This window comes from Salvelinus fontinalis, chromosome 13 (assembly GCF_029448725.1).
Source record: "Salvelinus fontinalis isolate EN_2023a chromosome 13, ASM2944872v1, whole genome shotgun sequence".
Taxonomy (NCBI): Eukaryota; Metazoa; Chordata; class Actinopteri; order Salmoniformes; family Salmonidae; genus Salvelinus; species Salvelinus fontinalis.
In genome coordinates this window covers 33717127-33742328 of record NC_074677.1, presented here as the reverse complement: position 1 = coordinate 33742328, position 25202 = coordinate 33717127, and the positions used below count along the sequence as shown (strand labels likewise).

The 25202-nt window shown below is 44.5% G+C and overlaps 1 protein-coding gene across 1 annotated transcript in view; it reads right to left on the bottom strand.

Moving 5' to 3' along the window:
• The window catches only part of LOC129868474 (E3 ubiquitin-protein ligase Siah2-like), a 40096-nt gene extending 22581 nt beyond the window's left edge, over positions 1–17515 (bottom strand). Inside the window, exon 1 of the mRNA XM_055942489.1 lies at positions 16961–17515. Within this exon, the coding sequence (XP_055798464.1) occupies positions 16961–17359 (399 nt within the window). The 5' untranslated portion in view covers positions 17360–17515. The remainder of the gene's footprint in view (positions 1–16960) is intronic.
• Between the last annotated feature and the right edge of the window lie 7687 nt (positions 17516–25202).

Below are 25202 nucleotides of genomic sequence, written 5' to 3'. Positions count from 1 at the left end.
GATAAATTTTCTCTCTATTTCTGCTTTTTGTGACTCTTCTCTTTGGCTGGAAAAATGGCTGTGTTTTTTGTGACTAGGCACTGACCTAACATAATCGCATGGTATGCTTTCGTTGTAAAGCCTTTTTGAAATCAGACACTGTGGTGGGATTAACAAGTTTATCTTTAAAATGGTGTATAATACTTGTATGTTTGAGGAATTTTAATTATGAGATTTCTGTTGTTTGAATTTGGCGCCCTGCACTTTCACTGGCTGTTGTCAAATCGATCCCGTTAACGGGATTTCAGCCGTAAGAATTAAAAGGGGCAGGTGAAAGTGTGATATTTTGCTTAAAAATACAAATTTTAAATATAATTAAACAATATACCACATTACTTCTTACTAGTACTAGTTTTAAAAACATTACAAAGAATGCACATCTGTTTTTTTGTGTTTTGTTAAGTATAATTTAAGTGAAATAAATATATTTGGACTAGTAAAAAATCTGAGCAGCTGCTAGTTTTTAAAATCTCCAAGTGGCTGGTGGATCAAAAAGAAAATGTTATGCCCTGCTCGCATCACTGGGCAGCTTGCGGCTGGGTTTCCCTTTGTAATCCGTGATAGTTTGCAAGCTCTGCCACATCTCACGAGTGTCAGAGCCGGCGAAGTAGGATTCAATCTTAGTCCTATATTTACGCTTTGCCTGTTTGATGGCTCATCGGAGGTCGTAGCGGGATTTGTTGTAAGCACCCGGATTAGTGTTGCACGGTATAAATACTAGAACATTAAACACGGTTCGGTACTAGAATTTTTGTTCATTTTGGTACTTCTGTCAAATGCTTCTCATGTCATATGGATTGAGAGGATCGAGTCCGTCTAGTCATTCATCTGAATATTCTCAAGGAGGCAGTAGCTAGCCAGGCTATTTGCACTTGCCATAGACTGTACAGTGCGAGGCACTTTTGAGAAGCAAGCAAGAGGAGAGAGAAAATGCCAACAGCATGGCTTCTTCTTCTGAAAAAAATAATTATACCCCCATCCCCGCAGCTTGTTGACAAAACTGGCTGCAGAAACTATGGGAATACTTTGATTAGAGCAGATGAGGGCCAGCCCACTGAAACATCTAAGCAAAATGTGTTACAAAGCAGTGCATTTCCAAAAATGACATGAAAAACAAATTTACACATGACATTTGCATTGTAACGTTATTCTACTAATTTATTTTTATTTTTTAGAGCCAATGACATGAACATCAGCATGGCATTCATGTGAGCATTTTAATAGGATTACACAACCCAAAAAGTAAAGCAATGGTCTACACATCATAGAAATACAATGGATTTTAAACTGCATACTACGATTCCCAGAGTGCATTTCACTCATGGCTCTGCTCAGGGCTGCTGGTTGGCTAGTGGCTATTGCTAGCAAGCCCAGACAAACCCGAAGTAGTCTGAATACATTGCTGTCAAGTTATGAGTGCATTTCACAGAGCTTCAAAAGTGTTTGTCGTTTTGGAACTAAACTATTAATTTAATACATTAAACTATTTAGCTGTACTGAATAATGAATGTCATTTGACCCAATATTATGGCCATAGATGAGCAAATGAATCCTGATATGTATCGAATTACATTTTAAAACAGTTTAGATGTAATTGTCAAATAATTGCCTGCTCTGGTATTTAATATGGTGTTTAATTTTTGCAATAAATTTAATATAGTTGTTATTTTATTTGTTTTACAAATTATCAAGATATTGTTAAATGTAAATAAAAAACAGTAGTTATTCTGTGACTTTAGCTAATATGCCTTCTTTTATTTTTGCCGTGGTCTAGTTTCGGTATCGAGTATCATTTCGATATCCAGTATCGTGATACTAAACCCTGGTGTCGGTATCGAAGTAAAAAAATATGGTATCGTGACAACACTTCTCCAGGTTAGTGTCCCGCTCCTTGAAAGTGGTAGCTCTTGCCTTTAGCTCAGTGTAAATGTTGCCTGTAATCCATGGGTTTTGGTTGGGCTATGTATTTATGGTCCCTATGGGGACGACGTCGTCGATGCACTTATTAATGAGGCCGGTGACTGATGAGGTAAACTCCTCCATGTTATCGGATGAATCCCAGAACATATTCCAGTCCTGTAGCTTAGCACACACCTCATCGGACCACTTCCATATTGAGCACATCACTGCTACTTCCTGTTTGAGGTTTTGCTTGTAAGCAGGAATCAGGAGGAGGAACGGCGAGGGATGTATGAGTCTCTGTGTGTGGAGTAAAGGAGATCTAGAGTCTTGTTACCTCTAGTTGCACATGTGACATGCTGGTAGAAATTAGGTCAAACAAATTTCAGTTTCCCTTAATTAAAAATCCCCGGCCACGAAAACTGCCGCCTCTGGATGTGTATTTTCTAGTTTGCGTATGGACCTATACAGCTCGTTGAGAGTGTGGTCTTAGTGCAAGCATCGGTTTGTGGTGGTAAATAGACAGCTACGAAAAATACAGATTAAAACTCTTGGTAAATACTGTCTGCAGCTTATCATGAGGTATTCTAACCCAGGTGAGCAAAAACTTGAGACTTGCTTAACAGAGATCGCACACCAATTGATGTTAACAAAGGGACACACCACTCCCCCTCTCAGCTTACCAGAGGCTGCCGTCCGATGTTGACAAGGCATGGAATAGCAGCTACAGTAGGTGTATATTATCCATGTTCTTGTTCAGCCACGACTCAAAGAAACATAGGATATGACAGTTGTTCAGGTCCCATTGATAAGATAGTCTCGAACGGAGCCCATCCAGCTTGTTCTCTAGTGCTTGTACGTTCAACAACAAAACTGAGGGCACTGGTGGTCTAGATGCTCGACCACGTAGTCTAATCGTCACGCCTCTTTCACCGCTTCCTCTTTCGAGTCCCGGGGATAAGGGCCTAGTCCAGGTTAAACAGAACATCCAGAGCTGCCGACTCGTTGAAGTAGAAATATTCATCCAGTTAGTGATCGCTGTTCTGATGTCCAGAAGCTGTTTTCGGTCATAGGAAATGATGCCGGAAACATTTCGTACAAAAAAAAACAATTTAAGAATTGTTCAGGAGCCCATAAGACTGCAGCTATCCACTGCAGTGCCATCTTGTAAGTGATTATGATGGTCTCTTGTGTTATGTTTCTCAACATTTTCTTTGCAACTTTAGGTAGAAAACCAATTTCAGAACAAATCTAAGATGATGGGTGTCATGGCTTGCTGAAATGACATGGAACGACTCACACACAAACACATGCACGCACACACTGCAACATGGACAAGTGCCACAGACAAGGACGAACTGGATGCCTCTTAACCTAAAAGGGACTACAAGCCTCCATTACTGCCAAATTATGACTGATTAAAGCGTGAGACCAAAGGGAAGGTGGGAGAAGGAGAGAGGGGATAAAGAGTACAACCGGAAAGGAAAGAGTGAAAATAACGAGAAAAAGCATGATAGAGGAAAAAAAAAAGGGCATGATCCAATGATAGCGCAGAGAGAGATGGGTTCTCAGTGTTCTTAAACACCCGGCAATTCAATTAAGTGCTGACGGATGAGAGTTTATGGTGCAGTCAAGAGTGACCATCGCTCTGGCTGAGATTAATGACTCCTCACACACAGGAGAGAGGGAGGAGGACGAGGAGAAGAGAGGAAGGAGGGTGGAAGAGGGAGACAAGTCGAGGGCTGAGAGAGGGAGGAGGATGAGAAAAAAAGAGGAGAAGAAAATAGGGAGAAGAGAAGGTGGCGGGAAGAGTGAGGATAGAGAACGAGGAAGAATTACGAGGAGGAAGAGATAATATGGTCATTGTGATTCAGCAGTATAATAGAAAGGGACAGAGGACGAGGAGGTAGCCAGGCTAGGGGCTTATAGAGCAGAGAGATCATGTTCTTTTGTTTTCAGGACATTCATTCAAGTACATCCTACCTCCACCAAGCCCAGGCTGCTAACAACAGCATGATGACAATTGGTTCCAGTAAAATAAATCCCATTCAGGGGCCCGACGAATACACACTGCGTAAACAAAACACAACATCAGTTGTGGCCAAAGTTTTGAGAATGACACAAATATTAATTTTCACAAAGTCTGCTGCTTCAGTTTGTGTGATGGCAATTTGCATATACTCCAGAATGTTATGAAGAGTGATCAGATGAAAAGACCCTCTTTGCCATGCAAATTAACTGAATCCCCCCAAAACATTTCCAATGCATTTCAGCCCTGCCACAAAAGGACCAGCTGACATCATGTCAGTGATTCTCTCGTTAACACAGGTGTGAGTGTTGACGAGGACAAGGCTGGAGATCACTCTGTCATGCTGATTGAGTTTGAATAACAGACTGGAAGCTTCAAAAGGAAGGTGGTGCATGGAATCATTGTTCTTCCTCTGTCAACCATGGTTACCTGGAAGGAAACATGTGCCCTCCTCATTGCTTTACACAATTAGAGCCTCACAGGCAAGGATATTGCTCCCAGTAAGATTGCACCTAAATCAACCATTTATCGGATCATCAAGACCTTCAAAGAGAGCGGTTCAATTGTTGTGAAGAAGGCTTCAGAGCGCCCAAGAAAGTCCAGCAAGCGCCAGGACCGTCTCCTAAAGTTGATTCAGCTGCGGAATCGGGGCACCACCAGTACAGAGCTTGCTCGGGAATGGCAGCAGGCAGGTGTGAGTGCATCTGCACGCACAGTGAGGCAAAGACTTTTGGAGGATGGCCTGGTGTCAAGAAGGGCAGCAAAGAAGCAACTTCTCTCCAGGAAAAACATCAGGGACAGACTGATATTCTGCAAAGGTACAGGGATTGGACTGCTGAGGACTGGGGTAAAGTCATTTTCTCTGATGAATCCCCTTTCCGATTGTTTGGGGCATCCGGAAAAAAGCTTGTCTGGAAAAGACAAGGTGTGCGCTACCATCAGACCTGTGTCATGCCAACAGTAAAGCATCCTGAGACCATTCATGTGTGGGGTTGCTTCTCAGCCAAGGGAGTGGGCTCACTTACAATTTTGCCTAAGAACACAGCCATGAATAAGGAATGGTACCAACACATCCTCCGAGAGCAACTTCTCCCAACCATCCATGAACAGTTTGGTGACGAACAATGCCTTCTCCAGCATGATGGAGCACCTTGCCATAAGGCAAAAGTGATAACTAAGTGGCTCGGGGAACAAAACATCGATATTTTGGGTCCATGGCCAGGAAACTCCCCAGACCTTAATCCCATTGAGAACTTGTGGTCAATCCTCAAGAGGCAGGTGGACAAACAAAAACCCACAAATTCTGACAAACTCAAAACATTGATTATGCACGAATGGGCTGCCATCAGTCAGGATGTGGCCCAGAAGTTAATTGACAGCATGCCAGGACAGATTGCAGAGGTATTGAAAAATAAGAGTCAACACTGCAAATATTGACTCTCTGCATCAACTTCATGTAATTGTCAATAAAAGCCTTTGAACTTATGAAATGGTTGTAATTATACTTCAGTATACCATAGTAACATCTAACAAAAATATCTAAAGACACTGAAGCAGCAAACTGTGTGAAAATTAATAGTTGTGTCATTCTCAAAACTTTTGGCCACGACTGTACACTCTCTACCGCTGGGGTAGGCAACCCTGTTCCTGGAGTGCTGCAGGTACTACAGGATTGTGTTCCAACTAGGCACCACACCTGATCAGCTGAGCTACTTATTCAGTTCAGTGATTGCCTAAATTCAACACACCTGGTCTTCCAGGTCAGTTAAATCAAAAACATGAAGTGCCTGCAGCCCTCCAGGACCAGGGTTGCCTGCCCTACCGTATATACATCAGTACAATATGTTGTTGGGATGGAATAGGATTTTTAGACATACAAGACAGTTCAATACATTTATCCAAGGGAAAGCATATTACACTACTGGGGCAATCAATACATGCAAACAGACAGGGATGCAGGGAGGCTGAGATGTTATATGACTCAGGCTAGAGCAGGGGTGTCAAACTCATTCCACGGAGGGCCTAGTGTCTGCAGGTTTTTGGTTTTTCCTTTCAATAAAGCCCTAGACAACCAGGTGTGGGGAGTTCCTAACTAATTAGTGATGTTAATTCATCAATCAAGTACAAGGGAGGAGCGAAAACCCGCAGACACTCGGCCCCCCGTGGAATGAGTTTGACACCTGTGGGCTAGAGCATGGTTCTCCAACCCTGTTCCTGGAGAGCTACCGTCCAGTAAGTTTTTGTTCCATCCCTAATCTAGCGCACCCGATTCTAATAATTAACTGGTTGATAATCTGAATCAGGTTAGTTACAACTGGGGTTGGAGCGAAAACCTACAGGAGGGTAGCTCTCCAGGAACAGGGTTGTAGAGACCTGGGCTAGAGACTCTACCTCAACTATACCCCCAAGTCCTCATCAACACAGAAACACACCTGTCAATCACAGCGCTGACACACACACACACAGGAGAGCACCACTTCAGAGGGGAGAGGGGATGCTGGATTGTCAGTCTGCCAGCGTTTCTTTGCAAGAACACACGCGCACACACACATCTGGAGACATGAGGAGAATGTGTTCGTGGATAGGATGAGATTTTCAGGTTGACTGAGTGTGAAATGTAGATGATGGCTTTGAGAAGGAAAGCAGAGGAGAGGCAGGGAAAGACTGAGAGAGAAGAAAAGAGTACTTAAGTGTCTGCTCACGATCCAGTTTCATTAAATCACACACTTAACAAGATAGCAGTAGTGAGATCCAGACAGCTAATGCTGGCTTAATCAAATCCCCATTAGAAACCCCCATGGTGAGACATCTCATCATACTACATCTTCCCTGCATGAGTTATTATAAACTCATTTTTTATTGGCAATTTCATTTCATTTCCAAATGATGACTATCATTTAAATCGGTGGTCTAAAAAACACTGCATTGCAGTTCTGGTTCCCTCCAGTAGGAGATAGTGGCGCTATAGACATATTGCTGTAGAGAGCAGCTGATTTATTCCCTGAAAATCAACCACAACAAACATTTCGCCTTCCTACTTCCTAACACCTCACTTGGCTTTCGACATCCTACATACTTAAAAATGCAAACACAAAAAAACAAATTCATAAATGAATGCAAAATGTATGCAACGATTCACTCAATAAATAGCCCACTCAAATAATCCAAAAGCATCCAAAGTAGGGAAGCAGCTCTCACACTACTGTAAAACACACCAACTGAACAGCCGTTCCATCTACACCACAGCTGAGCTTTACCACCATCCGTCATACATCAGCCCTGCTCATACACACACCTCAGCAGGAGTCCTACTCTAGCGATTTTAAAGGGATAGTTCACCCAAATTACATTCTGATTTATGGACAAGGTTTGACAGCAATCCATGCTTTCATTTAGTTCTCTGGCACTGTTTTCAAATGCTAATGTTTTGGTATTTGTGGCACAAATACCATTCAAGTCATGGGACCAACATTAGCCTTTTTCACGCATCAATCCAATAAAAAATAAATAACAATAGAAACTCAGTCACATAGATGATTTGAACATGATGCGCAAAAAATGATCATATTGGTCCAATGACTTGATGGGATATGTGCCACAAATGCTAAACATTAGCAATTGAAAACTGTGCCAGCCACTGCCAGGGAAATTAAACCAAAGCCTGGATTGCTGTTATACCTTGTTCATACCTTGACTGCTAACAGAATAAGGAAACCAATGTGTCATTGTATTTTGGGAGAACTATCCCTTTAATTACACCACTGCCTCCTGTGACCACTGACCCATACACTGATGTTAGTGAAACACACACACACAGTGAGTTTCTGCTCCCTGTGTCTCAGGGAGCAGAGGAGTATGCAAAGCAGATGTCACATAGCCTGCTTCTAAAAATAACATGGGGTCATAGAGGCAGAAGGGTGGTGTAGGATCAGTGAGCCCGTCATTAGTGTTAGCATGCAATGGAGCTCAGGAGTGACTCGTCAGGCCAGCACAGTGCTACAGGACACGCAACCGCAAGGGGGATGCTGCAGGGTGGAATGACCAGACTTAGTTTGATAGCACTTCGTAACCACTCAATCAATACACACCTGACACATCCAATTAAAATGTGTACTGTGTTGGGATAATCAATCAAGAAATATATGAAAGACAAATCTCAACCTGCTAACAGTGTTGCTGCTCCCAAAAGGGAGGAAATGTTTTCTTCGATAAACAGGATATAATGCATCCTCTCTGCCAAGTCAATTGTCTCATTGTGTGTGTACGTGCATGCATGTGTGTGTTCACATGGCCCCATGCCTGATTTCCATAAAAGCTGCAAGGGCACGTGGGTCACCCTGCAATCAGCTCATCTGTGAAATTAATTTGTTTTACAAACTCAGTTGGGTTCTCAACTTAATGTTGAGTTAGAATAGTAGAATTTGCAAAGCACAATTTCTATACTTGGTTGTGCATCAGCAGTTCTCCTCTTGTTATATGCCACTCACTGACAGTCACTCAATTAGCCCATGTCAGTTAAAACAAAAGTGATAGGTAAATGCTGCTCTGCACTTTCCATGATCTCATCCTGAGTCGTCCAGACCAGGGCAGGGTTCAGGGTATAAAATGTGTGACTAAACCCGTCACCTCTGAGCAAGAGATGGGCTCTTCTCTGGCTCAGACCACTACCGACTACAAAAAACTAACATTTTAGCTGGTATCGGTCTCATCACAGATCTCATAAACCAGGTCTACGTCTGTGTCACCCTGCTCTAACTCACCTGAGTCTAGGGCTAATTGTCTGGAAAGAAATTGAAAAGCAGATAAATAATATTGGTGCCGGACAATTGTCCGGGAGAGGAAGAAAAAAATCTCATTGCGAAATCATGCTTTTTAGCCTATTATCGATGGAAATACATTTGACTGGTCATATATATCGGTCTATAGGTTCATTTCCATAATTTTGTGGAATTAAACTGGCGCGTTTGTACAGTATATTCTTTACGTATCTTATTTATCACACGTGTAAGCCTACAGTATACAAATACATAGCCTTTGAGTGGAAAATATGACGCAAGAGCTGCTGTTGGTGCTGAAGCATCTTGTGGTGCTTTCAAGACAACTGGGAACTCCCCAAAAAATATGGTCAAATCATGTCGTCCGTAATAGGGATGCATGATATATCGGTGAACATATCGGAATCGGCCGATATTAGCTAAAAATGACAACATTGGTATCGGCCCGATATCTAGTTTAACGCCGATGTTAAAAACCGATGTCAAAGCTGCCGTGCATACCTATATAACGTAGGTACATGACATAATGACGGCAGGTAAAATGTTGCACTACACGTGCAACACAGCATCCCTAACCTAGCCCACAATGTCTGCTGTGCGAATCGAGCAGTCAACAAGTCGAGCAGTCATTTGAAAGAGTAAGAAAATTTCAGCGAGACAACTCAAAGGCGAAATCAATTAAAGCCAAGATAATGGAATTCGTTGCCCTTGACAATCAACTGTTTCTTCTGTCGTGGGTGATGTTGGCTTTCGCTGAGTGGTCGAGCACGGGTAAACACAAGCAAGTGCGCTATTTTTCAGATGTTGCCCTACCGGAGTTACACAGTAATAGCATCACTGCTATTAGCTTCACAACATGCTATGGAACGCCGTTTGGGTCTTTGCGTGTCAAAAAAGATACAGTAGCACTGCCAAAGCTATACAAAAAAAAGTCTGCAAACATCGGCTACGAACGATGTGGTAATAAAGCATTATTTGTTCGACCGCAACATCTGTGGTAGCTAGCGAGCACCAATACAACCAGCCTGAAAACAATGACCAGTAGAAACTGCAGTCATTTTCATTATTCTTAGCAATGAATTCTTGTGAGTAAGTATTAGCTAGGTAGTCACTTGTTGTTCGCCTATAGAAATTGAACTTCAGTTCATGAAAATAAAGAAATAGGTTTTGATTATGTTTTACTGGTAATGGAGACATACGTAAATGCCAACAAAATAATTTTTGGGTCAGTGTGGTGTGTTAACCTTTATTTAACTAGGCAAGTCAGTTAAGAACACATTTTTCTTTGTTCCAGCGTCAGCGGCACACAGTTGACGCTGGGCCAACTGTGTGCTGACCTATGGGACTCTCAATCACGGCCGGATATGATACAGCCTGGATTCGAACCAGGGACTGTAGTGACCACTCTTGCACTGAGATGCAGTGCCTTAGACCGCTGCGTCCATGTGTGTGCGTGTTAAATAGTTAACTGTACTAGAATGCTTAAAACGCTGCTAAAATGTTCAAATATCGGTTATTGGTATCGTTTTCTTTTAGCAAGGAAAATATTGTATATATCGGAATCGGCCAAAAACGTCATATCGGTGCATCACTAGTCCGTAATCTTCAGGTCAGAAAGTTAAGAGCTCTAGAAAGAGGCTTGAGTTACCGAGTTGGAATTCCAAGTTAGATGACCGTCCAAAACGATTTTTCCCAATCAAAGTTAGTTTTTTCCCCCAGTTCCTAGTTGTCTTTCCTAGTTCCCAGTCGGAAGTCTGAGATTTCCGAGTTCCCAGTTGTTTTGAAAAGAGGCATAAAACAGCAACGGAAGGCAGGCTTCATCAGCATCACAACACTTTGCAATAGGCTGGAGGCAGTATGCATTTTGAAAACATATACTTAATTGAATGTTTTAATACATATCATGAGGCATGTCCTTACCTTGCTTCAAAGTAGCCTATTAGTTCCCCTGTCTTCTAATGGGGGGTTCAGATAATCAATTATGAGATTGGAGGCTTTGCACAAGGTCAGTAAGTGTGTGTCTGGGAGGACATGTGTGTTAGAGGGTTTGTGTGTAGGCCTACCTGTTGTGTGTGTGTGAGAGAGCGAGAATGAAACATTATGGTGCAAATGCCACTCATAGTATGTATAGGCTAATTAGGTTTGTATGTGTGGTCCCCTGGCTGCTGCAATCAGGCTCTGCCACTCTGAAATCACTCAGATAACGGGTGTGATTAAAGGGGTGCAGAAAGAATTGGATGTGTGTCTGTTTATTTGTAGCCAATGATAAACCCAATCAGGAAGCCATGCAGTTGAGTGCAGGCAATGCACAGTGTGTGTAAACAACAACAAACCACAGAGGAACCGGTCGAGAATAGACGGACTCCTACCCAAAATAAACTGTCGGTCCATGCAGGCAGGAAGGCAGGCCTGGGGCTCCTCATATCCATGTCTAATCCCATTACACAGTGTGGCCGCTGCAGGCCAAACGCAGAGACTTTTACAACACTAACACCAGGAGAGAGTAGAGAACTGTCCAAAAGACATTAAAAGTAGTTACATAAAACAGAGCTCACTTGATAGAGGAGGATATCCAAAAAGCCAATCAGAGATGTAGCCTAAACATTGAGCTGCTCCTGAGGAAATGGACCTGCATATAAACACCATATAACACATATAAGCGCAGTGGAGCAGTGGCCTGCAGCTTTAGAGAAGGTAAACACAGCCATTCTGAGGAACCATTACCGGTAGAACAAGAGCTGTAATTAGAGGTCGACCGATTAATCGGAATGGCCGATTAATTAGGGCCGATTTCAAGTTTTCATAACAAATCGGAAATCTGTATTTTTTTTACACCTTTATTTAACTAGGCAAGTCAGTTAAGAACACATTCTTATTTTCAATGACGGCCTAGGAACGGTGGGTTAACTGCCTTTTTAACAGATTTTTACCTTGTCAGCTCGGGGATTCAATCTTGCAACCTTACAGTTAACTAGACTAACGCTCTAACCACCTGCTTTACATTGCACTCCACGAGGAGCCTGCCTGTTACGCGAATGCAGTAAGAAGCCACGGTAAGTTGCTAGCTAGCATTAAACTTATCTTATAAAAACAATCAATCAATCAATCATAATCACTAGTTAACTACACATGGTTGATGATATTACTAGTTTATCTAGAGTGTCCTGCGTTGCATATAATCGATGCGGTGCCCATTCGCGAAAAAGGACTGTCGTTTTTCCAACGTGTACCTAACCATAAACATCAATGCCTTTCTTAAAATCAATACACAAGTATATATTTTTAAACCTGCATATTTAGTTAATATTGCCTGCTAACATGAATTTCTTTTAACTAGGGAAATGGTGTCAATTCTCTTGCAACAGAGTCAGGGTATATGCAGCAGTTTGGGCCGCATGGCTCGTTGCGAACTGTGTGAAGACTATTTCTTCCTAACAAAGACAGCTAACGTCGCCAAACGGGAGATGATTTAACAAGAGCGCATTTGCGGGAAAAAAAAGCACAATCGTTGCACGACTGTACCTAACCATAAACATCAATGCCTTTCTTAAAATCAATACACAGAAATATATATTTTTAAACCTGCATATTTAGCTAAAAGAAATCCAGGTTAGCAGGCAATATTAACCAGGTGAAATTGTGTCACTTCTCTTGCGTTCATTGCACGCAGAGTCAGGGTATATGCAACAGTTTGGGCCGCCTGGCTCGTTGCGAACTAATTTGCCAGAATTTTATGTAATTATGACATAACATTGAAGGTTGTGCAATGTAACAGGAATATTTAGACTTATGGATGCCACCCGTTAGATAAAATACGGAACGGTTCCGTATTTCACTGAAAGAATAAACGTTTTGTTTTCGAGATGATAGTTTCCAGATTCGACCATATTAATGACCTAAGGCTCATATTTCTGTGTGTTATTATGTTATAATTAAGTCTATGATTTGATAGAGCAGTCTGACTGAGCGATGGAAGGCACCAGCAGGCTCGTAAGCATTCATTCAAACAGCACTTTCGTGCATTTTGCCAGCAGCTCTTTGCAATGCTTCAAGCATTGAGCTGTTTATGACTTCAAGCCTATCAACTCCCGAGATTAGGCTGGTGTAACCGATGTGAAATGGCTAGCTAGTTAGCGGGGTGCACGCTAATAGCGTTTCAAACGTCACTCGCTCTGTGACTTGGAGTAGTTGTTCCCCTTGTTCTGCATGGGTAACGCTGCTTCGAGGGTGGCTGTTGTCAATGTGTTCCTGGTTCGAGCCCAGGTAGGGGCGAAGAGAGGGACAGAAGCTATACTGTTACACTGGCAATACTAAAGTGCCTATAAGAACATCCAATAGTCAAAGGTATATAAAATAGAAATCGTAGAGAGAGAAATAGTCCTATAATAACTACAACCTAAAACTTCTTACCTGGGAATATTGAAGACTCGTGTTAAAAGGAACCACCAGCTTTCATATGTTCTCATGTTCTGAGCAAGGAACTTCAACGTTAGCTTTCTTACATGGCACATATTGCACTTTTACTTTCTTCTCCAACACTTTGTTTTTGCATTATTTAAACCAAATTGAACAGGTTTCATTATTTATTTGAGGCTAAATTGATTGTATTAATGTATTATGTTAAGTTAAAATAAGTGTTAATTCAGTATTGTTGTAATTGTCATTATTACAAATAAAAATGTCTAAATCGGCCGATTACTCGGTATCGGCTTTTTTTGGTCCTCCAATAATTGATTGAAAAATCATAATCGGTTGACCTCTAGCTGTAATGTCTAGGTTTGGATCCTGTGCTGTCCGTTATAGGGATACCTGTCCCCAGTGGAGGTTAGAGAGGGTTAAGGTTTCTACCAGGGCTGGCACAATTAGCGTATAACTGACGGTTATGGATGGAGACTGTCATGAAAATAAAATAACCGTCATAATAACAAATAGAAATAGAATGAATAGAACAGGCTTGTAACATGCGCCGAATACAACAGATGTACAGTGAAATGCTTACTTACAAGCCCTTAACAATGCTGTTTTAAGAAAATACCTAAAAAAAGGAAGGGATAAGAAAAACAAATAATTAAAGAACAGCAATAAATAACAATAGCGGGGCTATATACAGGGGGTACCGGTGCAGAGTCAATGTGCGGGCGCATCGGTGTCGAGGTAATTGAAGTAATATGTACATGTAGGTAGAGGTATTAAAGTGACTATGCATAGATAATAACAGTGGGTAGCAGCAGGGTAGAAGGCGGGGGGGGGGGGGGGGGGGGCAGTGCAAATAGTCTGGGTAGCCATTTGATTAGCTGTTCAGGAGTCTTATGGCTTGGGGGTAGAAGCTGTTCAGAAGCCTCTTGGACCTATACTTGGCACTCCGGTACCGCATGCCGTGCGGTAGCAGAGAGAACAATCTATGACTAGGGTGGCTGGAGTCTGACAATTTTTAGGGCCAATTTTTGACACTGCCTGGTGTAGAGGTCCTGGATGGCAGGAAGCTTGACCCTGGTAATGTACTGGGCCGTACTCACTACCCTCTGTAGTGCCTTGCAGTCGGAGGCCAAGTAGTTGCCGTATCAAGCAGTGATGCAACCCGTCAGAATGCTCCCAATGGTGCAGCTGTAGAACCTTTTGAGGATCTGAGGACCCATGCCAAAAAATGTTCAGTCTCCTGAGGTGGAATAGGTTTGTCGTGCCTGTCTTGGTGTGCTTGTACCATGTTAGTTTGTTGGTGATGTGGACGCCAAGGAACTTGAAGCGCTCAACCTGCTCCACTACAGCCCTGTCGATGAGAATGGGGGCATGCTCGATCCTCCTTTTCCTGTAGTCCACAATCATCTCCTTGTCTTGATCAAGTTGAGGGAGAGGTTGTTTTCCTTGCACCACATGGTCAGGTCTCTGACCTCCTCCCTATAGGCTGTCTCATCGTTGTTGGTGATCAGGCCTAGCACTGTTGTGTCATCGGCAAACTTAATGATGTTGGAGTGTCGTACCTGGCTGTGCAGTATTGAGTGAACAGGGAGTACAAGAGGGGACTGAGCACGCACCCCTGAGGGGCCCCCATGTTGAGGATTAAATGGCGGATGTGTTACCTACCCTTACCACCTGGGGGCAGACCGTCAGGAAGTCCAGGATACAGTTGCAGAGGGAGGTGTTTAGTCTCAGGGTCCTTAGATCGTCTGGTAGGCTTGTGTCACTGGTCAGCTCTCGGCTGTGCTTCCCTTTGTAGTCTGTAATAGTTTGCAAGCCCTGCCACATCCGACGAGCGTCGGAGCCGGTGTAGTAGGATTCAATCTTAGTCCTGTATTGCCGCTTTGCCTGTTTGATGGTTCGTTGGAGGGCATAGTGGGATTTCTCATAAGCTTCCGGGTTAGAGTCCCACTCCTTGAAAGTGGCAGCTCTACCCTTTAGCTCAGTGCGAATGTTGCCTGTAATCCATGGCTTCCGGTTGGTGGTGTACTCCTCAATGCCATCGGAAGAATCCAGGAACATTTTCCAGCCTGTGCTTGCAAAACAGTCCTGTAGTTTCGCATCTGCTTCATTTGACCACTTTTTTATAGACCGAGTTTTTTTTATAGACAGATCACAGCACATATTTTAGCACATATTTTACTTCCTGCTTTGCTCCTATGGGTACACTAACAATGGCCGCCAGTCCACCCATTATGCCAATATTTACATGGATGGGGACACTCGTTTTATTCATTCTATTTCTATGGCATCACATGCAGTCATTTATTTTTGCTATTCGAATAGTATTGGCTGGCCAATTATCGTCGTCCAAAACTTCATGACTGTCACAGCCTTAGTTTCTATGTTGGTACTACTGAGAAATGAGGGCTGAAGATTGTTTCACTGATTACTGGTAGGCAGGGATCCACACAGCCCTCAAACATTAGTCTCTGCAGGCCTGGGTGCTGCGCCAGAAGCCTTAGCACCCCACCGAAAACACCTGATGACAAATAACTGCCTGTATATCCATCCACCACATTACTGACCCAGCCCTTCGTCTCTGTATACCCCCTTCTCGCTCTTCTTCTCTCTCTGACACAGCCTTTAGCCTCTCCCAGAGAAAGAGAGGATGAAGCAGGGATCATCTTTGACAGGATTGTAGCACCACAGAGCGTGGATACAACTTTAATGCCTCCGTAATGCAATCAGAGCACCATTACAGAGCAGGAGCGGCTACTTGCCTGACTGACAGAGAGAGGAGATACAAGAGCTGCTGTGTGTTTCACACTACTATAAAGAAGAGAGCTTGACTGAATGGGTTCAAGCAAGCATGAATGAGGGTAGTGAGAGCCAATGTAATTGTACACATGAAACCTGCTCTGTTTAGAATGTGGGAATCCAAAGGGTGCATCAATGTATATGTAGGCATCTGATCTGTGTGTGTATTATGAGGCTGTAGTCACCATGTAAAGTGTGCAAGCGTCAGGGTGTGTTTGTTTGTATGTGTTTACGTTGCTGTTTATCACACAGATAAGTTTACCTCAATCACTCCCCTCAGTGACCTCTGACCCTCAGGACCCTGGGATATTGAGCAATAAGTGTGATGATATCTGCACCATTGAACGTCTTGATTTCACAACTTTTAAAGGTCCTTTGATCATTCAAGACCGTGTGAATGATTAAGCTGATTTACAGAATGCGCTGTTGATGATTCACTCAAAAGTCAATGACAACACATTTGGCCCTTATGACAACACAACATACTTTATCTGACCATAACGTTAGTTCAGACAAAGACTTCTTGTACTTTGCCAGGCATTATTGAATGTTGGGGTCCGTTCAATTCTGATCTTCTCTGATATTTATATGACAAGTGACTAACCATGATGACAACACAATATAGATCATAACTAGCTGCTTCACTTATGCAGTGAAGAATATGCACTTGTAGTGACCCCTGTGTGGCAACAACTCCTAAACCTTCTCTGCTTAGTTCGAATACACTTTGTTTGTTTCAGATTAAAGTATTGGTAAGTACACAAGTACAATGTACCAGAAGAGGTCTGATGGGACAGACGCGACAGCATGGAGATTTACAAACCTGCATCATCATCCCAACAGCAACATGTTTTGATCTCAGGACGAGAGCGCACGAGGTGCTCGCACACCTTCTTGTCAAAGTGAGCGCGAGCTAAGTAGCTAGGCTAGCTACTACATGGCAATAACTACAACACGCTAGCTAGTCATGTAACTGCATATTTCGGCTTCTGTCTTTATTTACCTTACAAGGAAACGGTAGAGTAGAAGCAACTTTTTCCATAGCCAAGTTCCTGATACTCGGGGTGAGAGGGCCGCGACAAGTCGGACAACAACTCAGCTTTTGACGACATTGGTTGCAAACTAGATGTCCGGCCTGGCATTGCAGAATCGGTGGCAGGACGTAGTCAAAACAAACCGGGCACTCGAACAAGGCTGTGAGTTCAGCAGATTGCCCAGGTAGCGATGCTGAGGGCAAGGCAACAGCAGCGACAGGTAGAGCCGAGCCAGACCCGGCCACAGCTCCTACTCCGGCGGCTGCAGCTGAGGCAGCAGCTCCTCCCGAACCGCCGTGCTTTCCTCCTCCTGTTTTCCCGGAACCGAGTCCTCCGCCCCCACCGCCCGCAGAGGACGGACGGCTCATATCGATTAGTTCAGTTCTTTAGGATAAACCCAGCGCGGAGTTTAAAGCCCAGATTCCTGTTTACGCACTCCTCTGAGTGGCATTCAGACTACGCTCCAAGAAATCTCCAAGCCCCCGGGGACAGAACATGGTGTCTGTGTTTGACAGAAAGCAGAAAGCCCATTGGAGAGCATGGTTTGGACTGACAGCTTCTGCACCAATTAGAAAGTGAGCCTGGGTGCCTACGTAATGCGCACTGTGTATACGCAAGAGTACAACACAACGGACATGTTGACATGTAGTCACAGATAGAGCCTAAACCTTAATTTAATACGCGTGAATTGTTTGCTGTTAAAGACGGTGTGATACCCTCTATATGCAATATTCCAGTCAAGGAAAAAGTAACGTACCTTGGGATTACCATATCTAAGGATCAACAGGAAAGATGCTCATTAAATGTTATACCTATTATTGAAAAAAACAAAAAGAAGTTGAACCATTGTTTGCAGAAGGATTTATCCTTGAAAGGTCGAGTATTGCTTTCTAAAGCTGAAGGTATCTCCAGACTTACTTATGCAGCCCAGTCCCTTTATCTTGACAACAAAATAGGTAAAGCAGTTGACCAGGTGCTTTTCAACTTCATCTGGAAAATTCATACACATTATTTTAGGAAATCTGTCATTATGAACTCATATGAATATGGTGGCCTTTTTTTTCCTACTTTGAAAAACACTTTTAAGATAAGTTGGGTTAAAAAAATATTTAAGAATCCAACTTCAATTTGGAATTTCATCCCTCATTATATCTTCTCCCGTTTTGGTGGCCTCAAATTTATGTTACTTTGTAACTATAACATTGATAAGATTCCTGCAAAATGATATGCTTTTCATAGACAAGTATTCATAGCGTGGTCGTTAATATATAAACATAATTTTTCCACGCGTAGGTATTTCATTTGGAACAATAAGGACATTTTGTATAGAAACGAGTCTTTATTTTTTAAAGAATTGGTTCAATAATCATATCCTGCTGGTGAGTCAACTTTTTAATGCAGAAGGATTGTTACTCAATTATGAGGAATTTTTCTCGTTACAATATCCCTGTAACACCTAGAGAGTTCGCCATAGTCTTTGATGCTATTCCATCTGGAACTCTCATGTTATTTAGAGGTGTAGCCAGACCTCACCTTCTTGACCTACCCTCGCTTAATCCAGTTGACTCTCCAATAGGGAAAATATGTTTCTCCTTGCTCCCTCAGAACAACAGATCTATACGTGCTTTATTTCAAAGGGATATTGTATCCATTCCTTATATCACAAGTTACTGGAATACATCGGTCACTAATATCTGTTGGGAAAAAGTCTGGTTATTACCAAACAAATATTGGCTTGTTAACAAGGTCAAAGAGGTCTCTTTCAGAATGATCCATAAGTATTACCCTGCGAATCATTACCTGAAGAAACTCAAAAAAGACATTAACATTGATTGTACTTTGTGTTGAGCATCCATAAACAGTTTTGCATTTATTTTGGCATTGTCTACATGTAAAACAATTATGGAAAGATATTCACAGTTTTATAACTGTTAATATTCTTGATGACTTTTGTTTCTTATGGGAGAATGTGCTGCTCGGTTTCCTTAACTTTAATAAAGATAAAGAAAAACAATTTTACCTCATAAATCTAATTGTGCTAATGGCAAAATGTCATATTCATAAATGTAAATTCACTAATAAAAAAACACTCTTCCGTGTTTTCTATAAGGAATTTGAGCAGTACATTAAGACCATTCTACATTTTTCTGATAAGAAAGCTGTTAAAACCATCAATATGTGTGTTTCTTTTAAGGTCTTTGTATAATCTGTAATTTGTTGTACCCCCTATCATATGTTATCATTGTCTATTTATGTACTTATTGTATGTATACAGACTTTTCTACATAGGTAATAACAAATGTAAATAACATTTTTGTAAAAAATTGTCACAGATAGAACCTTTTAATTTTTTTTATTAAACAGTAACATGCTAAACACAAAAAACAGAACAGCCAGAGCGATTCCACAAAGAAATAAGAAAGAGAAAAAAAATACAAATCCACATTATATCAATTCAAATACAGACATGGAGCGAATACATTTTTAAGACATTTTGTTTTGTATAAGTTTTAATGATTCTAAATAGTTTTCCAAGTCTGATAAAAAAATTAAGAGAGTATTTTTTTAATAAATTTAGATTTGTTCATGAAAATTTTTCATAATAAAATAAAGAGATGTATGACATACATACGTTCAATTGTAGAATCAGTATAGTAAAATAATATGTCAAACTTAGATATTTCAATGGATGTATGCATTTTGTTGCCAATATTTAATTTTACATGATTTCAGAACACTTCACTATGTAAACAATGACAGAATAAGTGTTCAATAGATTCAGTTTCTAGTTCACAAAAACTGCATTCACTGGTAACATCAGGTATATATTTAGAAATCAAGCTATTACATGGATATAATCTATGGATAATCTTAAAGGAGATCTCCTTTACTTTATTGGTCACCATAAATTTGTGTGGAGTGAGCCAAGCACGGCGCCAGTTTACATCAAACGATGAAGCCCAACAAAATATCACAGAGGGAATAGACTTCCTGTAGAAAATATCCCTTAATTGTAAGGGATGCGTACTGGCGGCAGAGAAGTCAGACGCAGGAGAGCAAAAACTGTGTTTCCAACGGCGCAGTTTAATAATAAAAACCCACCGGAAACCAGAACAATCAATAAATGGGTACAAAACCCGATGTACACCAGACATAACGTGCACAAGCACTTACAATAAACAATACCGGACAAGGACATGGGGGAACAGAGGGTTAAATACACAACATGTAATTGATGGAATTAATTAATTAGGTGTGTGGGAAGACAAGACAAAACAAATGGAAAATGAAAGGTGGATCAGCGATGGCTGTCACGACTTCCACCAAAGGTGGCTCCTCTCCCTGTTCGAGCGGCGCTCGGCGCTCGTCGTCACCGGTCTACTAGCTGCCACCGATCCCTTTTCCTTTTCTGTTGGTTTTGTCTTGATTGGTTTTGTCTTGATTGTTTTCACCTATTGCTTATTTTGGTTCATCAATGGTCTATTTAAACTTCCAGTGCCCGCCTGTTTTTGTGCAGGCTTATTCCTACTGTCAGTGGTGAAGTTGTGTTTCTCCTGCGTAATTTGTTGTATGTTATTTCCTGGTTTTTGGAGACATGCCTGATTTGTGGTCATTGCCTGATTGTTGGCTAGACCAAGCGAAATAAACACATCTATTGGAAGTATTGCTCTCTGCGCCTGACTCTACACCCACCACTCCTAGAATTCCGTGACAGAAGCCCGCACCAGAACATAGAGTCAGCAGGAGCAGCTGCGCCCCCCCTCCCATCCATGGAAGAGCGTGTTCTCCATCACACAGCCATCCTACACCGGATTGGGACGGCGATGAATCAAATGATGGAAAGAATGGAGAGATGGGAGAGGAACGGCCTCCCTACTTCGTCTCCCGCTCCTCTTCAGCCTGCGCTACCTTCTACTCCGGCGGCGTCCGGACCCAGCTCTCTTCGGCTCGCACTCCCGAGGGAGTACGATGGAACGGCTGCCGGGTGCAAGGGGTTCTTGCTCCAGCTAGAGCTTTACCTGGCTACCGTTTGCCCGACTCCCTCGGGAGAGGATTGTGTGAGCGTCCTCGTCTCCTGCCTGACAGGCAGAGCCCTGTAGTGGGCCAATGCTGTCTGGGAGGGTCCAGACTCAGCGAGGGACCATTACTCTGAGTTCACCCGCCGTTTCCGGGCTGTGTTCGACCACCCACCGGAGGGTCGAGCGGCGGGTTAACGGCTGTTCCACCTTAGGCAGGAGACGAGGAGCGCACAGGACTTCGCGCTGGAGTTTCAGACCCTGGCCGCTGGAGCGGGGTGGAACGACAGGGCCCTGATGGACCACTACCGGTGTAGCCTCCGGGAGGACGTCAGCAGGGAGCTAGCTTGTCGGGACGCCACCCTCACACTAGACGAACTAATCGACATGTCAATCCGGCTGGACAACCTGCTAGCTGCTCGCGGGGGTCCAGAGCGGGTTCTGTTTGTTCCACCCCCCAGCACTTCCGCTCCAACACCCATGGAGTTAGGGGGTGCTGCATCTAGGGCGACCGGAGGAGGAGCCTCCTCCTGCACCAGTTGTGGTTGGAGAGGGCACACTGCCGACCGGTGCTGGAGGAGCTCGTCTGGGAGTCGAGAGGGCAGGCAGAGTACTGCTCGGACACCCCAGGTGAGTCAGCACCAGACTCACCCAGAGCTCCCTGTTGGTCATATGTTTGTACTAATCTCTTTTCCTGAGTTTTCCCCCTCTTACCAGCATAAGGCGCTAGTCGATTCAGGTGCAGCTGGGAGTTTTATGGACCACGGGTTCGCTCATAGGTTAGGGATTCCGTTGGTGCAGATAGGCCAACCCTTCTCCGTGCACTCCCTAGATAGTCGACCGTTAGGGTCAGGGCTGGTCAGGGAGGACACGGTTCCACTGGACATGGTAACGCAGGGGGGTCATAGGGAACGGATTAGTCTCTTCCTCATTGATTCTCCTGCGTTTCCAGTGGTGCTGGGGCATCCCTGGTTGGCTATTCACAATCCCAAGATTTCATGGAAACAGGGGGCTCTAAAGGGGTGGTCAGAGGAGTGTTCAGGTAGGTGTTTAGGAGTTTCCATCGGTGCAACGGCGGTGGAGAGTCCAGAACAGGTTTCCACTGTGCGCATTCCCTCAAAATATGCTGATTTGGCAATCACTTTCTGTAAAAAGAGGACGACCCAATTACCACCTCATTGACGAGGGGATTGTGCGATAAACCTCCAGATAAACGCAGCACGCAGCACCTCCAGATAAACGCAGAGTCACGTGTACCCGCTGTCACAGGAGGAGACGGTGGCTATGGAGACATATGTCACTGAATCTCTGGGACAGGGGTACATTCGGCTCTCCACATCACCCATCTCCTCGAGTTTCTTTTTTGTGAAGAAGAAGGTGGGAGGTCTGCGTCCGTGCATTGATTATAGAGGTCTAAATTCCATCACAGTGGGGTTTAGTTACCCGCTACCTCTCATCGCTACGGCGGTGGAATCATTTCACGGAGCACGCTTTTTCACAAAACTGGATCTCAGGAGCGCTTATAACTTGGTGCATATCCGGGAGGGAGATGAGTGGAAGACCGCGTTTAGTACCCATCTGGCCATGAGTACCTTGTCATGCCGTATGGGTTGAAGAATGCTCCAGCCTGCACGGGCAGGGTGTGGTGGTTTATATCGATGACATTCTGATTCATTCCGCCACACGCGCCGCGCATGTGTCTCTGGTGCGCAGGGTACTTGGGCGACTGTTGGATCATGACCTGTACGTCAAGGCTGAGAAATGTGTGTTCTCCAAACAAGCCGTCTCTTTCCTGGGGTATCGCATTTCCACATCTGGGGTGGTGATGGAGTGTGACCGCGTTACAGCCATGCGTAATTGGCCGACTCCAACCACGGTAAAGGAGGTGCAGCGGTTCTTAGGGTTTGCCAATTACTACCGGAGGTTTATCCGGGGTTTTGTCCAGGTGGCTGCTCCCATTACCTCACTGCTGAAGGGGGAGACCGATGCGTTTGCTTGCGGTAGTCAGCGGAGGCGAGCAGAGCTTTTAGTCGTCTGAAGGTGCTGTTTACTGATGCTCCCGTATTGGCTCATCCGGACCCATCTTTGGCATTCATGGTGAAGGTGGACGCGTCTGAGGCTGGGGTTGGAGCCGTGCTATCACAGCGCTCGGACAACCCACCGAAGCTTCGCCCCTGCGCTTTTCTTTCGAGGAAGCTCAGTCCGGCGGAGCGAAACTATGACGTGGGGTACCGGGAGTTGCTGGCTGTGGTAAAAGCTCTGAAGGTGTGGAGACATTGGCTTGAGGGGGCTAAACACCCTTTTCTCATCTGGACTGACCACTGTAATCTGGAGTACATCTGGGCAGCGAGTAGACTGAATCCTCGCCAGGCAAGGTGGGCCATGTTTTTCACCAGATTTCGTTTCACCATCTCTTATAGACCAGGTTCCCGTAACACTAAGGCCGACGCACTGTCCCGTCTCTATGATACCGAGGAGCGGTCCATCGATCCTACTCCCATACTTCCAGCCTCATGTCTGGTGGCACCGGTGGTATGGGAGGTGGACGCGGACATCGAGCGGGCGTCACGGTTAGAACCCACGCCACCACACTGTCCAGCGGGCCGGAAGTATGTGCCGCTTGGTGTTCATGACAAATTGATACGGTGGGCCCACACGCTACCCTCCTCGGGTCATCCGGGAATTGAGAGGACAGTGCGGGGTCTTAGGGGGAGGTACTGGTGGCCCACTTTAGCTAAGGACGTGAGATGTTATGTCTCCTCCTGTTTGGTGTGCGCTCCTTGGTCACATCTCAGGGGAACACCACGATTCTGGTCGTTGTGGATCGGTTTTCGAGGGTCCTGCCGTCTCCTCCCGTTGCCCGGTCTCCCTACGGCCCTGCAGACTGTGGAGGCCATGTTTACCCACGTCTTCCGGCACTACGGGGTGCATGAGGACATAGTTTCTGATCGGGGTCCCCAGTTCACGTCCCGGGTCTGGAGGGCGAGGTACGTGAGGTACGTCCCATGGGAAGTACGTGAGGTACGCGAGGTACGTCCCATGGGCGGAGGTGGCCCAAAACTCACTCCGCCACTCCTCCACAAACTTGTCGTCCGTCCAGTGCATGTTGGGCTACCAGCCGGTCCTGGCACCTTGGCATCAGAGCCAGACGAGGCTCCTTCGGTGGAAGAATGGGTGCAGCGCTCAAAGGAGACCTGGAGAGCCGTCCAGGAATCGCTAAAACGGACTGGTGGGCAGCAAAAGGTGAGCGCTGACCGCCACCGCAGTGAGGCCCCCGTGTTCGCACCGGGGGACCGGGTCTGGCTCTCGACCCGAAACCTGCCCCTCCGCCTGCCCTGCCGGAAGCTGAGGCCGCGGTGTGTGGGGCCATTTAAAGTCCTGAGGAGGATAAACGAGGTGTGTTATAGGTTACAGCTCCCCCCTTACTATTGCATTAACCCCTCGTTTCATGTGTCTCTCCTCAGGCCGGTGGTAGCTGGTCCCCTGCAGGAAGGTGAGGTCCTGGAGGTCCCTCCGCCCCCTCTGGACATCGAGGGGCCCCCGGCGTACACGGTAGGTTCCATCCTGGACTCTAAGAGGGGCCTGCAGTGAGGGGCCTGCAGTACCTCGTGGATTAGGAGGGGTACGGTCCGGAGGAGAGGTGCTGGGTACCGGTGGAGGACATCTTGGATCCATCACTGCTGAGGGATTTCCACCGCCTCCATCCGGATCGCCCTGCGCCTCGCCCTCCGGGTCGTCGTTGAGGTCGGTGTCGGCGCTCTGCGGGAGCTGCGCGTCAGGGGGGGGTACTGTCACGACTTCCACTGAAGGTGGCTCCTCTCCCTGTTCGAGCGGCGCTCGGCGTCACCGGTCTACTAGCTGCCACCGATCCCTTTTCCTTTTCTGTTGGTTTTGTCTTGATTGTTTTCACCTGTTGTTTATTTTAGTTCATTAATGGTCTATTTAAACTTCCAGGCTTATTCCTACTGTCAGTGGTGAAGTTGTGTTTCTCCTGGTAATTTGTTGTATGTTATTTCCTGGTTTTTGGAGACATACCTGATTTGTGGTCATTGCCTGATTGTTGGCTAGACCAAGCAAAATAAACGCACCCATTGGAAGTATTGCTCTCTGCGCCTGACTAGTCGTGACATTCATAAACAAATGTTGAATTTCTTATCTAGTAAACCTACGCCATTCACCTGGATATTGCTTACAA